Source organism: Fundulus heteroclitus, chromosome 21, assembly GCF_011125445.2.
Source record: "Fundulus heteroclitus isolate FHET01 chromosome 21, MU-UCD_Fhet_4.1, whole genome shotgun sequence".
NCBI lineage: Eukaryota > Metazoa > Chordata > Actinopteri > Cyprinodontiformes > Fundulidae > Fundulus > Fundulus heteroclitus.
The window spans coordinates 9,675,593-9,691,595 of NC_046381.1; the positions used below are offsets into that span (position 1 = coordinate 9,675,593).

Consider the following 16,003-nt stretch of genomic DNA (forward strand, 5'->3'; position numbering starts at 1 on the left):
GCTTTGCATCTCACGTTCCTTACCACCGGACATTGGTTTTCTTAGTGTTTCAAAAATGTCAAAGGAGTGGCAGATGGGGGGCCACTGAGAATATTGGTGTGACGCACAACATTGAAAATCCAGAACCTCAGGACTTTCATTTATGAACTCCAAATTCATAATCGATGGAAAGTCAGACCAGGGGGCCAGAAACAATGTCACAGGCAGCAAAATTAGGAGGGTGCCTACCTAGGCATCCTCTTGGTGGTGCAATCTGTGTTATTTAATAGCAAATGGATAAAAGTTAACAGTTTGGGTTCATGCTTGATGTGATAAAGCAAAGTTAAATTGCTGTAAGAAGATACTATAGCATACTCCAAAACTGGCTTGTTTTCTTAAATCCAAAAGGACACATTTGATTGGAATGTACAAAGCTGAAATGTTGTTTTCTTAGATGAATGAAAGACTCCTTTTTCACAAATGTGAAACAACTAGTGTGGATTATTGACTCAATCTCAATGCATTTTAAACAAGTTTGAAATTCTCTAGTTTAAATTAATTCTTTTAAATTCAGCTTGTAATCTTCATGTGACCATAGGATTTTGGGACAAACCTGCAATGTTGAGTATTGAATTTAGATGTCAAAATACAGTAGCTTGTTTAAATCTGGTCCTTTGGCATGTCTGCATTTTTTTCCCAACTTAAAAGCATGCCTCCAAAATTGTATTTGGGGCTTTTTGCAGCAATTCGTCGCCGGTAGAAAAGCTGGTGGCTGTTTTGAATAAACTGACATGCTGAAGATCCCTGCATATTTTGGTCATATGTGTTCCCACTGTAGAATAATTAACCTTTTAAAAGTAATATACCCTGCAGCTTCACAGCACTTAATAGGTTGTCTCTACTATTCCCTGAACCACAGTTACTTGCAGCAGTGAGCAGAAATGTGGAGAGCATTTGGATTATGGGATTTTCTTACATCATTTTACACAAGGAAGTTATTTATATATGTGAGTGATTATGTGAAGTAGTAGCTGGGCCATTTAACAAGCATTACAGACACCACAGTTACCACCCTCAGAGCCTTTATCTGTCTACACTCTGCCAGGCAGCCTCAATAGTGGGTGACAAATTCTTAAGGAGATTGCTTTTCTCGAGATACAAGGAAGCAGCATCCCAGTGGTCTTGTCATTTCATGAGCTGTACGGCGCAGAGCCACATACACCCAGCTATATTTAGGATATGACGAAAACCACGCTCTTCATGCTTAAAAGACATATCTCTGCTGCGTGGCTTGCATGCGCATCTAAAATTAAAACAGCCGCCGAATCTGCACTGTTTATGTACGTAATGTGAATTCTTGCTGCATCCATAAGGGTTTGGTTTGGTGCGAGTGTTCACTGGTGGCAAAAGATGAACTTGTCCTGAACGTTTATCACTGCGCTATGTTTAGATCCATGAACACGAGGAACACTTCAAGCGGATGAACGAAGACAGCCTGATGCACGCCCCGGAGTTCGTGATCAAACCTCGCTCCCACACGGTGTGGGAGAAGCAGTGTGTGCGTCTGCACTGCACCGTCAGCGGCTGGCCTGACCCCAGGGTCATCTGGTAGGCCACAGGCATGAATCACCCAGAACATGACCTCATATCGACCCTGGATTCCCTGACATCTTTCTAATTCCTTCTTTATGTTCTCAAAATGTTCTTACCTGACCCCTTTAAAATTTTTGCCCTTTTAACTGTTTTCTGCCATGTTCTCTACCTCTTAATCTAAGGTACAAAAATAATGTGGCAATTGACCCACTTGCCAGTCCTGGCAAGTTTAAACTGGAGAGCAGATACAACGTGCACACCATGGAGATCAACAAGTAAGTGTAGTCTCCTCTTTCAATCTTTAAATTAGTTAGTTCCTGTTTATGGTACTTTATACATAAGCTTAAAGTGATGCAAAGTACTTTAGCGAGGAGAGAGAAAGAAAGAAAATACACACAAAAAAAGACTAACTCAAGCTGTAACTGTACTGGAAGGCATTGCAGGACAGTCTGCTGGCTCTTACAGTAGCTGCGTCAATTGTCGCCATCTTGCTTTCTGATGGTCCTTCAGCTCTGCAGGCAGATGGCACAACAATGTTTATGTCGAAAACTTGGTGTATATTGTTTTATTTGAAGATGAATATGTGCTTTTTATGTTTTTCTTTAGTCATACGTAACTAGGCTCCTTTAAAAGAACTGCATAAGGTGTTCAAATTTGTTCCACACAACTTTACGTTCTCTCTGTCGCTTTGTTAAATTTTATCTTAGAAGTCAAATCTTGTATTTAGGAACTCAGCCATGTTCATTGTGACAAATTGGAAAACCATTGTCTATTTAACATTACTCACAGTCAGCAGCTCTAATCAACAGCACTCTATTTTTCATCAATTTACATAATAAAAAATTGCAAAAGATCTCAGGCTTAATGAGGAACCTCTGGTTTTGAAAATCAGCTTTCTGACTTGTTGATTTTAGTTACTAAGAGTGCAAGTTGAACACAACATTGATCTAACTAGCTGTCTTTCTGTCTTTGTACCTTGCATGCTAATGAAATAGTTAGGCTGAAAGCACCAAGAATAAAAAGCTAATTCCTCTGGGTACACCCTGGTTGTAACAGATAACACTGGCTCCATACTGCACGTAGATCACATTTTGCTTCATAAGCAAACAGCCAAACTCACAAGGTGGGCTGTTTTTCCGCCATATTCTGTGTCTGCCAATATCAGATTCAATCTGCTGCACACTGCACCCGACACATACTTTTACATTCCCATTTCAGTGGATGGATATGACATCACCGGTGGTGTCTAGTTATTGCCAGTGTATTCCTGGCTCGTACTTTTGGGAAGCTTTATGGCATGGGGCCCACATCGTTGGTGTTATGTATACATGGTTAAGAGGGCTGAAGCTGGAAATAAGGAGGGGGACGTGCATCAAACTTGTCTATTCCTCATTGGTATTACACTCATGTTTTAGTGACTGATGAACTAATAGTCTCATCTTGCAGATGTGACTTTGATGACACGGCCCAGTATCGGGTCTCTGCCATGAACTCCCAAGGAGAGCAGTCTGCATTTGCCTCCGTCGTTGTCAAACGTAGGTTTCACAAAAGCTCACCACCATCTCAACCCTTCCAAAAACACTGCCGATAAAATTGTTTAAAGGCACTCTTAAACGTCGAAATTACAGTATACATATGCTCCATGTGATTTATTGTATTATTTTCTTAACATACTGTACATACAGTTCTTCCTGCCTGTAATGCAATACTGGGTTCTGTGTACTGTATGTATTTATAGCAGCTGCTGCTTTTTTTCCCCATAGGGTTCAAAGGTGAAATTGATGAAACACTGCCACGGCCCAGACGTAAGTGTGAAATTCCTGGAGCGGTTTTAAGATTTTTTTTTGTGGTTGTTTGAGATAGGACACTTCCCAAAAGGTCTAATGTTGTTATTGTTTTATTCCTTTAGTTCTGCTGTAAAGATAACAACAGTAAGCAGGATTAGCATTCATAAGAACACCGGTTACTTGGTAAAGCTATGCCAAAAGTTTAACCTGTGTTCAAAGGTTGATGCTCTTATATACATGCTCTTAACCTTTTTAATAGGTGTCCTATAACACATTCTAACAGACACCCTGTAGCCAGTCAGATTTGAGTATTCACTTATGCCATGATCTGGGTGAATATTCTATTCTGATTGGCTGCAGGGTGTCTGTTAAAATGTGTTATAGGACACCCATTAAAAAGTTCTGGTCAAATAGCCTGATAAGCGCTGGCTCAGACGTTAGCTGGTAACAGCAAGACAATCGATGCGAGATATATTAAATAGTTCTCTCAGCCACGTCATTAAAGCTCATGACTTTAATGGTGAAAAAAATATTAAAGTATTAATAATTTATTCAATATTTATTTTATTCGTAAGTGACCATAGTATGAGCGGAATAATGGCCTTCATGGTGTCCATTATCAGAAATGAATAGACTTTGCGGCACGTCAGACTGCGTCATCCATTAACTTCAGATAACGGATACCTCATCAGGCATTATCCCTTAGATATAAAATATACATACGGTTGTCATGCTCAGTGTTTTTAGGAACATACAGGTGCTGGTCATGTAATTAGAATATCATGAAAACGTTGAATAGGCAGAGGTGACAGAGGGATAAGGCAGAGAGGCTTGGTTTGACATACTTGCAATAATTTGGTGTCCAGAATCAGAAGGCCAACGATAAAATCTGACAGGGGCGAGACAAACAGGCAGAAGTCCACAGAGCAGTCTGGGTCAATCTTAGGAGGACAGTCAAAGAACGCTGGAAGGTCTACTCATACAGGTGGCTTTTGAGAATCTGGCGGTTACCCACTGGGATAGCCAGTTTGAATAGTGCTCCTCCTGCCATTCTGCGGCGCCCGGAGAGCAGTCTGGGGTTAAGGGTCTTGCTCAGGGACCCAGAGTGGTAGTCTGTGGGAGTTGAACTCAGAACCTCTGGGACCTAAGGGCAATGCTCACAGATTTTCTATGGGGTTAAGGTCAGGCGAGTTTTCTGGCCAATTAAGAACAGGAACACCATGGACCTTAAACCAGGTACTGGCAGCTTTGGTGCTGGGTGCATGTGCCAAGTCTGGTTGGAAAAAGAAATCTGCATCTCCATAAAGTTGGTCAGCAGCAGGGAGTATGAAGTGCTCTAAAACTTCCTGATAGACAGCTGCATTGATCTTGGACTTCAGAAAACACAGTGGACCAACACCAGCAGATGACATGGCACCCCTAACCATCACTGACTGTGGAAACTTTACACTGGACCTCAAGCAATGTGGATTCTCTTCCTGCAGACTTTGGAGCATTGATTTCCAAAGGAGAAGCAGAATTTACTTTCATCAGAGAACATAACTTTGGACCACTCAACAGCAGTCCAGTCCTTTTAGTCTTTAGCCCAGGCAAGACACTTGACTCAAGAGTGGCTTGACACCAGGAATGCGACAACTGAAACCATGTCTGGCACACGTCTGTCTGGTGGTTCTTGAAGCACTGACTCCAGCTGCAGTCCACTCTTTATGAATCTCCACACATTTTAAACGGGTTTTGTTTCACAATCCTCTCCAGGTTATTCCTATTGCTTGTACACTTTTTTTTCTACCACATCTTTTCCTTCCCTTCGCCTTTCTGTTAATGTGCTTGGACACAGAGCTCCGTGAACCATCGGCCTCTTTAACAATGACCTTTTGTGTCTTGCCCTCCTTGGTCAAGGTGTCAGTGGTCATCTTTTGGGACAACTGTCAAGTCAGCAGTCTTCCCTATGATTGTGTCGCCTGCAGACTTAGACTGAGAGACCGTTTGAAGGCCTTTGCAGGTGTTTGAGTTGATTACCTGATCAAAGTGACAACAGGTGTCTTCAATATTAGATCTTTTCACAATATTAAAATTTTCTGAATACTGAGGGTTTTTATTAGTTGTCAGTTATAATCATAAGAATTTAAAGAACTAAAAACTTGAAATATATATGCCTGTGTGTAATGAATGAAATTACTGAAAAAAAAATCAACTTTTTCATGATATTCTAATGATATGACCAGCACTTGTCGTTTCCAATTACATTTTGTCCCTTTGTTGCCACTCCTTTCTGTTTGACTTTATTTGCCAGAAATGCCAAGACTTTTATAAGATTTGTAGATTTAACAGTATTTCTGAAAGCAAACCAGCAATCAGTTACTCTCCCATCTAGTACGTTTATCTTCTCAAGTGATCAAACAAGAAGGTTCTTGCAATATTTTGTATTAGTTAAGCAATATTGGGTTTTGTCCCCTTCATACAGTCTTTTCTGCTTTATGTAGTTTGTGTCATTGACAAATAGAAATACACTCCAGGTCACGCTACGTTCTCAACACATTAAACAGCTGGATTGCATCAAATAAAAAAATTTTTTTTTTTGTTTCGAAGTACTAAAATGTAACAACCCTTTAACTCTATTTTTCTACTAGAATTTTTGCTCACAGTCTATGAAAATTATTGAAGTTTCTACCTTACTGGGTAGGAGCAAGCTCCATTATGACTTTTATTAGGTTATCTACACTATGAGAGGATATGTGGCATTCTTCTCAATTTTTAGCATGCCACTGAGCATGGCATCCTGCATTACATCATGCAGTGCATTGTGGACATATTTTGATTGTCTTTCAGTGTTCTACAAAATACAATACCACAGTTCTCTTTTTCAGTATGAGAAGTACATTTTACACCAATCTGGCAATACGAGGGGCCTGAACGTCAGAGCAGTTTCAAAACTTTATGCACATTGAGGTCTACAGGGTGTTACAATAACTTACCAGGAGCGCCGCTGCTACGGGAGGTACTTCTTTGAATTCCTCCGATCAATCTATACAAGCATGGGTCGACCACAAGTCATGCTACCAGGGTTCTTTATGCAGCACTGAGGTTCCAGATATTTAGTGCCCTTAGCTATTTGACCTGCAGAGTTTTACCGACCTACTTGGTGGCAGTGGTATTCTTCTGTTTTGCCAATTTGTGGATCTTCTGATTTGCCTCTAGTTGGCCCAGTATCTGAGTACGGCATCACGTTCCAGATTCACATCGTTGATACGTTTGGCGTGTCATTCGGAAGAGAGGGGGAGACCATGAGTCTGGGTTGCACAGTAATCATCTACCCAGCTCTTCACCGCTACCAGCCAGAGATTCAGTGGTACAGAGATGGTAGGTCGACACACGCTACGACATTGCCTCACTTTTAAACCCTCTTCCAACCTGATGTCTGACGTTACCTGTACTCTAAAGGCATTTGGCACCTGTGTTGCTGTCACTTGCAGATGTGCTGCTGTCTCCATCTAAATGGACCCACACGCACTGGAGTGGGGACCGCGCCACACTGACACTCACCCACCTCAACAAGGAGGACGAGGGGCTCTACACTCTGCGCGTCGCCACCAAGTCTGGATATGAAACATACTCGGCCTATGTGTTTGTCAAAGGTAAGATCTCCAGGATACTTTTTCAAACAAAAGTCCACAGTTAAGTTTTAAGGGTGCATTAGGATCTGACATGACTGGCTTAAGACTGAATTAGCTCCACATACGTTCACCCAGGCAATTTTAGAAATACCCAACGAACCCGACCCATACGCTATTTGTGTACATAACCTAAATAAATGTAATCCTTGTCCACCCAAGCTGAACCCAAGTGGATTCCCCTTGCCTTTGTTTCTTCTCTCATGAGATCAAGGTCACAGTCACAACAGCCCCTGTTAAAACACTGCTTATTTATCAGCGTCTGAATGTCAGTGAGTGGTTTTAAATAGGATATCTCTAATGGAGGCATCACTAGACGGCAAGTCTCTGGTATCCATTTGAATGGCATGGAAAAAACTGGCCAGTTGCGCTTCTCTTTGTAGCCTCCAGAGACAACCCATCAAAGGTGGTTTCAGCATCTGCAGACGAGTCATGTTGAGCATTAAGAGGCTAGAAAATAGACCCTAATTCCTCCCTTGTTGCAGGCTCGTGGTAACCCAGTAAAAGGAGAGGCCAGGTATGGTCTCCATGATAAAAACACCCTCACCCTGGCTGCAGTTGTGCTATTCTAAGAGGCTTTAGTAATGGAATGAGTCTGGCTCTAAGTGCAGTGAGATTAATAGAGGCTTTCAGTGAGAAAGGACACGCTGCTCAGGTTAGTCAATGCACTAACTTGGATACCAGATGTTATCTACCTCACGAAGTATGTAAAGTATGTTTTGAATGAATGATAAACATATTTCAAACCTTTTTAAAGAGGAACTGCTCCCTGCGTACATCAGAAAACATTGAAACATCAGTTGGTTCAGGATTTAGAATGACTGTGACAAACTGTTGCTTCTGGTCATGAACATGAATGACATTTAGCTGATGCCTTGACATTAGCTTATCTTGACTTTAATGCGCTATCAAGGTTGTGACCACTACTAACAAGAGTGGTACCACAATTTCCTTGTAAAAAAAATATGTTCCCTGAATAATTTCATAATTTTACAGGTTGTTAAGTAAATGTAAATGGTAAATGGACTAGATTTATTTAGCGCTTTTCCAGTAATACTGACCACTCAAAGTGTTTTACACTATAACCACATTCATCCAATCGTACTCACTGATGGGCGCACATTCATGCACAATACGCAGATCAGTAAGCAGCAAAAGGGTAAGTGCCTTGCCCAGGGGCACATATGTACACGTATATCAGTCTACTGGGTTTAGGCAGCAAAGCTATCAATCAATGCATTTGCATTCATTTAGAAATTGCCGGGTTTTAGGCAGCATAATTTGCAGCATAATTTGGTTTGGTTCACTTTGTTTGCTAGAAATGTAAGGAAATAAGCTATTGTCATGCTTATCATGTTTTTATCAGATGCAGACGCGGAGGTGGAAGGTGCTCCTGGAGCCCCACTGGACGTGTACTGTCTGGACGCCAACAAGGATTACATTATTGTCGCCTGGAAGCAACCTGCTGTTGAGGGAGGAAACTCCATTCTGGGCTACTTTGTGGACAGGTTCGTCATTATGTTCTGGTTTGTTGGTTTAACTTATCAAACAATACAGTTTTCAAGACACATTTACAAGATGCTAATAGTCCATAGCCAGTACTTTTTTACTTTATGAAATATATCATAGAAATAGGATGGAAATAATTGTATAAATGAACTAAAAAAGGAAAGGGTTTCAGTCAATTAAAAAAGGCTTTACAGTGTCAGGGATGTGATTTGCACTAACCTTTGATGGGATCATTTTTTAAACATAATCAGTTGTTGAAATGTAATACAAAGTTTGCTAAATCATAGATCATAGATTTACGATGTGAAAGTGCTTCAACCTAGACCTGAACCAAGTACAGCATGACCGCAAAGTTGAAAGAAATGGATCCAGGGGTTTAAAAAGTTTCTGTCTAATAAAAAGCTGAGATGTGTGACCTGTTATTAATAGTAAAACCAGGCTACACTTTTCAGAAAACAAGCACATTTGTAAGCTTTTAGTCAGATAAGTTTGAAAGTAACTGTATGTAAAGAAATAGTGAAGTCTTGCCAAAGATTCTTAAATGTGTTTAAGCCTGGACTTTAACTGGGCCGCTGAATAAAACAATTCTTTGAAAAATGATTGTGCTGTGGTTAAAATCTGTATTTTTAATGTTGTTTGATAATCTTTAAAAGCATAACTAGCAGGAAAACCATATTTTCTATACAGTTTAACATTCTGCAGTTGTGTTGTTATGAACAGATGTGAGGTTGGAACCACTCACTGGATTCAGTGCAATGACACCCCGGTCAAGTTCGCCCGTTTCCCCGTCACCGGTTTGGTGGAGGGCCGATCCTATACCTTCCGAGTCCGAGCTGTCAACAAGAGCGGGATCAGCCGTCCTTCTCGGGTCTCTGAGCCGGTGGCCGCCATGGACCCAGCCGACCGTGCCCGCATGAGAGGTACTGAAACCACAGGACCTAGCTTCACTGCGTGTGTGATAAAAGTCTTTGGCAAAAGATCCAATGCATAGAGATTCATCATTTCATAAAGGTACAACATGCTGAGCGAAAATAAACACATAAGCAAACCCTTCTTAATATTAAAGTGAGCAGGTAGAAAATTGTGAAAATAGTAGATAAATTAAAACCAGGAAATGTAAACGTCATGCATGTTTTTCCATTAGGCACTTCTGCACCCTGGACTGGACAAATTATTGTAACAGAGGAGGAGCCTGCAGGTAGGAAAGTCAAAGTATTGGATGTCATGTTTGTCCATTTCTTTCTGTTGTTCACCTGAAGTTTGGGGCCCTTCCAACTCATCCTTTGACCTCTAGAGGGCGTTGTTCCCGGCAAACCTAGTGAGTTGCAAGTGACGGAGGCAACCAAAAACTATGTGGTCCTGAGCTGGAAGCCTCCTGGAGAGAAGGGCCTTGAAGGAGTCATGTACTATGTGGAAAAGGTGAATAGTAGAGGTCGTCCGATATATTAGCCGGCCGATATTTTGGGCCGATATTTGCATTTTTTTTCCTGTATTGGCATCGGCTGATATGCGCATCCATCCGCCGATCCGTTATCTAAACATCCTCGTCTGATCTCCAGCTGCCACGGGTTTTTTTCTGTGTACCTTTCAAACTGTGGTCTGAAGCTTTTTGTTAATATTTGCTGGTTTAAATGCAAGTTTTAAGACTTATGCAACATTTGTTATCATTCTATAATTTTTATCATGTAAATGGAGAGAGATAAAGCAATATCCGCTTCAAGAATTGACCCTCTCAAAAAAACGGCAGCAAATTTCGGATATCAGCTAGACTGAGGTCAAAATAATCTGTATCGGCCTGAAAAAAAACATGTATCGGTCAATCTTTAGTGAATAGTCAGACAAAGTTCTGCAAACCTATTGTATTTGTTCCAATGTTAAGATTTTTGTTAAATCTGTTTGACTCTTACGGCTTTGTTTGTCAGTGTGTCTCGGATACAGACAACTGGCAGAGGGTGAACACGGAGATCCCTGTGAAGTCTCCCCGCTTCGCCTTGTTTGATCTCGCCGAGGGAAAGTCCTACCGGTTCCGTGTCCGCTGCTGCAACTCTGCTGGTGTCGGAGAACCGTCCGAGCCAACTGAAGCCATCACAGTGGGCGACAAGCTCGGTCAGAAGACACAGCAACATGCAGGACTTTGCAAAAAGAGCTGGCCTCTAGATTTTTTCTGTCACATAGTTTTATCACAGAGGCCTTTTATCTGTTCGTCATTGGCTTTGTGGCCTGATAAGCATTCATATCTCTGTCCCAAAATGACACGCTCTCCTGGCTACTAGTTAAATTACACACAACCTAATATTATCAATAAAATTCTCTGTTTTTTTTTTTAAATGGAAGTAAAGATGGCCTGTTGAAAAATACTTGTAACCATTCTCAGTTATCTGTGGAAAAGCCTCTATTGGCATTACAAATATTCAAATCTGTGTTTGAAACAGGAAGTAGTTTCTGTCCACTCACAAACTGTTTCCAGGGTAATCTCAAGACGTTTTTGCCTCTTTCAAATAGTTTTTCTGCAGCATTTTGAGAACTCACTGAAAAAAAGTAGATGTTGACTAATAAGATATTTACTATGAGGAAATAACTATTAGCTGTTTTAGCTAGTATCTATTAGCTGTAATAGCTGTTTGCCATGAGCAACTAACAATGCCAAAATTGGGATTTGCTGCTATGCTGATGATGCATTCGCCTCATCTTGGAAGACAGAGGTGGGAGTCGGAAATTACATAAAAGATGAACTGAAGAGACGAGAGTTCTAGCTGCAAGTCAGAAAACATTTCACATGTATTTTGTCGGTCACCACTGTTAGAAAACACGAGTAATGAGATACAAACCGTCCTAAGTTTCATCCACGGGTGTCCAAAGTGGAACATGTGGGCCATTGCAGTTGTTTTCAACTTTGTGCCACCCGTGACCTCAAATAAACAAAAATACAAATCAGGAAACCGTATACCTTCATTTTATGAAGGCAAATGTGCAAGGTGCTTTTTATGTTAGGTTTACCAATCGCCCAGCTATACTTTTAGGAAAAAATGTCACTAAAATGTTATATTGTCCTTGTAAACTCAGAATCAGGTATCTCCTCAAGCCAGGTTCAACGCCACACCCCTACTCAAAGTGTAACCCTGTATAAAATAGCCTTTCAAGATTGAGTTCATGACCAATTCTTTGGTCAAAGTGTAAACATTAAACATAGCTACTGTACCACTAGCTTGCACCAACTACTTAGTGGGTAAAAGACTTGTAGAATGTATTATCCTGTAGAAGGAGTTCCTGGGAGCCTAACCGGGTCATTGCTTGGTTAAAAATGGCTGCTTGAGAGTATAATTGGGCTTTTTTTGTCTCTGAACTGCCAAATGGTCACATTTTCCTCCCAGTGTTTGTCTAAAACCACAAATATTACCTCAGAAAAATAAAAGCTCAACTGTTTGTGTCAAAGACAAAATGCAGCAGATCTTTTCTGGGTACAAATCTATCTTTGGCCTCAACATGAGATTCATATAGTCTTAATAGCCTGATTTAAATATCATGGAGTCACAGAAGCGCCTCGAACACCCTGCCCTCCAGCCGTAATTATTCACACAAAAATAATTATTAAATGCTGCATACTATAAAGCCATTAATCCCAATTTATGTTTGGCCTTTAAAACCACTAAACATTGCAATGCAGATGAATCATAAGCAGCCCAAGAATATTGAATGCTCTCGCCTACAGATATCCCATCTGCTCCAGGAAAAGTTGTTCCCACCAGAAACACGGACACATCCGTCGTGGTTAGCTGGGAGGCGTCTACGGATGCCAAAGACTTGGTTGGGTACTACATTGAGGCCAGCATAGTGGGGAGCGATGTGTGGGAGCCCTGCAACAACAAGCCTGTAAAGGGAACAAGGTAAGATCTACTGATCGTTTTTGTATTAATCAGATAAAAATGTGCATCTGTAATTGATCATTAATTTAATTTACTGTCTTTAAGGTTCATCTGCCATGGGCTGATTACAGGAGAGCAGTACGTGTTCAGGGTGAGAGCCGTGAACGCCGCAGGACTGAGCCAGTTCTCCCCAATATCTGAACCAGTGGAGGTGAAAGCTGCGATTGGTGAGTGAACAAAATCTGGGTCAGGATACACCTGCTGTTGTAATATTTGAAGATCCTAAAAGTATTAGATTGTTCAAGTCTCTGGATCTTTAGTGTGCATATCTAAGCACTTTTTACTCTGTGCCTTTCTATAAATATTCATATAATTATCATTAGAACTGTATATTTGGAAATTGATTTGCATTTGAATGAAAATATTTAGTATGCAATGACATGAGTTAAGGCTTAATTAGTTGAATGGAAAGTAATCACTTCTCCTGAGAGCACTCACACCTGTGATCTTTGATATCTGTTGCGTTTTTGATCCCAAATGTGGAAATGTATTTAGTTTAATAAAAAAATAGGATGGAACCACAATAATGATGATACTGTTTTTTTAATAGTGTCTTTAGATCTTCATCTGCACTCCCACAGTCTCCCTCTATGGTTCCCGCTCTGTCACACCGATAATTTTGTTCCACACCACCCTGTTCAGCTGCATCCACCCTACAGACACCTCCCTTCGGGGTCAGGACTTGTATACTTCCTCTATTTTGGATCGGTTTGATCCAATTCAGCGGTCGTTACAAACCGGATAAATGTGACACATCACTCCCTACATCTCCCCCCTCCCAACCCTCCCCTTGTCCTGAGCCGAGGTTGTGTCGGCTAACCCACGTGGTGCTGAAGGTACCAAAAAGATGGACCATCACACCCTGGCAGATCCCTTAGACTGCTCCTTGTTTTTTTGTTCTAACATTTTGCTTTTGAAGCTAACTTAATAGGAACTTTTTCTGCTTGTTCTAACACACGATACGCATTGATATACAGTTTAAAATGTACATTTAGGGTCAAAGTAATTCCTGAGAATACATTTATACAGATAGTGTTTGTGTCATGAAATGTGAATATTTTTTTACAAGCAGATATCAGCATAAATTACTCATTATAAAATATTTTTGTTTATTTTAAGAAACATTTTTATTTCATAAAATAAGCTACTATGACTAATGTGCCATTGGAGTTGTTATATTCCAATATATAACTGATATTAGTGACAGCTCCTTTCTTTTGTTTAAAAAAATCACTTTGTGGATAAATATTAATATCGCAAAGACCCCAAGGTCACTGTTTAGCAATAAATAAAGAAATATTTATGTTTAACACATTTTCTTTGGCTGTTTTTGTGAATTTATCAAGAAGGAAATAATTATGTTAATATATAACACTATACAGGTTCAATATATTCCTACCTATTCTTTATCCTTCATGTCATAAATCTTTGATGTCAAATTATGAATTTAGGTAAGTCTTTTTAAAGCAATAACATAATAACATATTTGGATTATTAGAATTGGACGGGAAAAATTAGGCATCATTTATAGATTTCTCCTGTTTGCTCTTCTTTGTCACCGTTAAAATGTTTAATCATCCAACCAATATCCACATTAGACAAAAATGGCCTGAGTTTATACAAAATGCAGCTTTAGAATGATTTCACTTACTAAGAGTAAAAAGCTCATGAACCAAACCTGGAAGTGCGGGAAAAATAATTTCCCCCAAAAAAATTAATGACTGGTTGCACCATCTTTGGTGGCCAAAACTGCCATTCAGCATTTGCAGGTAAATTGTGATTGAGTCTCTAACATCACTGTAGAAATCTTGGCTCATTGCTCTTTTTGGAGAAATGTTTTACTTCATGTAAATTGGAGAGTAATGGGCAGCAAAGCTGTTTAATTTCATCGCACAGCTTCTAACTGGGCTTTGACTAAGCTATTTCAAAACCTCGTTTAGAGCCTTTTGGAGGTGGACTTCGTTGGGAGCTCTGGGTCATTGTTCTGCTGTGTTCGTGCTAAGGGCCATGAAGTGATGGCAAGACATCCTTTTTTGGGATTTTCTACTGGAGGCTAGAGTTAAGGCTTGCATCAATTACAGGAAGTAGTCCAGGTCCTGAACCCTCTCACTACTACTGTCCTATTTCTGAAATCCTGCGTTATCATTAGGCAAATGAAAGATGGGCCTTCATGTTGTTCTGGTAAGCAGGGGTTTTGTCCTTTTAATTCTCCCATGAAGGCCATTTTTGCAAATTCTCTTTTTTTATTGTTGAATCATGAAATTTACCATGACTGAGGCAAATTCTGAGTTCCTTTGTGTTTCTGGGGTAATTTTGTCAGATCAGACGGCCATACCTAAGGACAGTGTGCCACTCCTGCATGTTTTCACGGGTAGATAAGGGCTCTCACTTTGGTTTGCTGGTGTCTCCAAGCCTTAGAAACGGCTTTGTGACCCTTTCCAGACTGTTAGATGTCCATCGCTTTCTAATCTTTTCTCTTCTGAGATCTTTCAGCCAACTACATGTCCTCAGACAGGTTTCTATCTGGATGGTTATTTTGATACCGCATTCCGGAGAGCAACCAAACCTGAGTGTGGCTGCAATAATAACATTCAAGTGTGACAACTACAGATAAAAACAGAGAAAGGGCAAAATAATTTTTTACAGTGTAGCATATCAATAATATAATATAATATAATATAATATAATATAATATAATATAATATAATATAATATAATATAATATAATATAATATAACATAATCAATCATCCATAAAAATGTACCATCAATAAGCTGTTTGTAATAAAATCTATTTGGAGCATCCTAACAGAGCATTTAGGTGTCTGTCATTTTCTGGCTAACCTTATGCTGAGACTCTATTTGTCCTTTGCAAACACATTCAGAAGCAATGCCAATAGATTTGTCTTGCAGACAAGAGTATGGAAATTTCCTGATATATTCACCCAATATGTGATACAATGTATTTTTGTTATTATTATTGAGAAAAAGGAAAGCTCCTGGAGGACAGGCAAACTAAATAAATAAATAAACAAACCAAAACAGGTTCCCATTTATATACAATCATATTGGAAAGGGACATATTTTTCATAGCAATATGATCATAGCGAAGCAATGAGTTTCAGTGCCTTGCAGAGTCATTGGCATTGTTTCTAAACAGCATAAGGTTGTTGCATGTCCTCAGCTTCCTAAATCCTTCTCATGTGGATGTCACCTATTGGCCATCTTGTCTTCATTTCCCCTCCCAGTCAGATGAAGACATTGCTTTGTATTTTACAAGACGACGTGCTGAATATTACGCTTATGTGTTCATGCTTTGTTTCCTGCTGTTGTGCTCCGTAATCGTTTTTTGTGACTTAAGTGCTACGTACTGTTGCCTTGTTTAAATCGTTTCTTGCTTTTCTTTGCTAACACCCATAGGGGGCGGCATTCCACACGGTGTGTTTTCGAAGATGGGGCCGGGGGGTAACGCGTGCCCACTAACCGAGCACCAGCCACGCTGGACGGACAAGCATGAGACTGTCCAGCCTTCCCATGACACT

At 40.2% G+C, this 16,003-nt stretch overlaps 1 protein-coding gene across 5 annotated transcripts in view; it reads left to right on the forward strand.

The window, feature by feature from the left end:
• myom1b (myomesin 1b) overlaps positions 1 to 16,003 on the forward strand; it is a 37,375-nt gene that overhangs the window by 6,701 nt on the left and 14,671 nt on the right. For all 5 annotated transcript variants that reach the window (XM_036125496.1, XM_036125498.1, XM_036125499.1 and 2 more), the window contains 13 exons: positions 1,430 to 1,587; positions 1,755 to 1,847; positions 3,019 to 3,107; positions 3,336 to 3,377; positions 6,558 to 6,719; positions 6,833 to 6,994; positions 8,397 to 8,538; positions 9,260 to 9,459; positions 9,684 to 9,737; positions 9,834 to 9,958; positions 10,462 to 10,645; positions 12,249 to 12,423; positions 12,508 to 12,629. In XM_036125496.1, the coding sequence (XP_035981389.1) occupies positions 1,430 to 1,587; positions 1,755 to 1,847; positions 3,019 to 3,107; positions 3,336 to 3,377; positions 6,558 to 6,719; positions 6,833 to 6,994; positions 8,397 to 8,538; positions 9,260 to 9,459; positions 9,684 to 9,737; positions 9,834 to 9,958; positions 10,462 to 10,645; positions 12,249 to 12,423; positions 12,508 to 12,629 (1,708 nt within the window). The remainder of the gene's footprint in view (positions 1 to 1,429; positions 1,588 to 1,754; positions 1,848 to 3,018; positions 3,108 to 3,335; positions 3,378 to 6,557; positions 6,720 to 6,832; positions 6,995 to 8,396; positions 8,539 to 9,259; positions 9,460 to 9,683; positions 9,738 to 9,833; positions 9,959 to 10,461; positions 10,646 to 12,248; positions 12,424 to 12,507; positions 12,630 to 16,003) is intronic.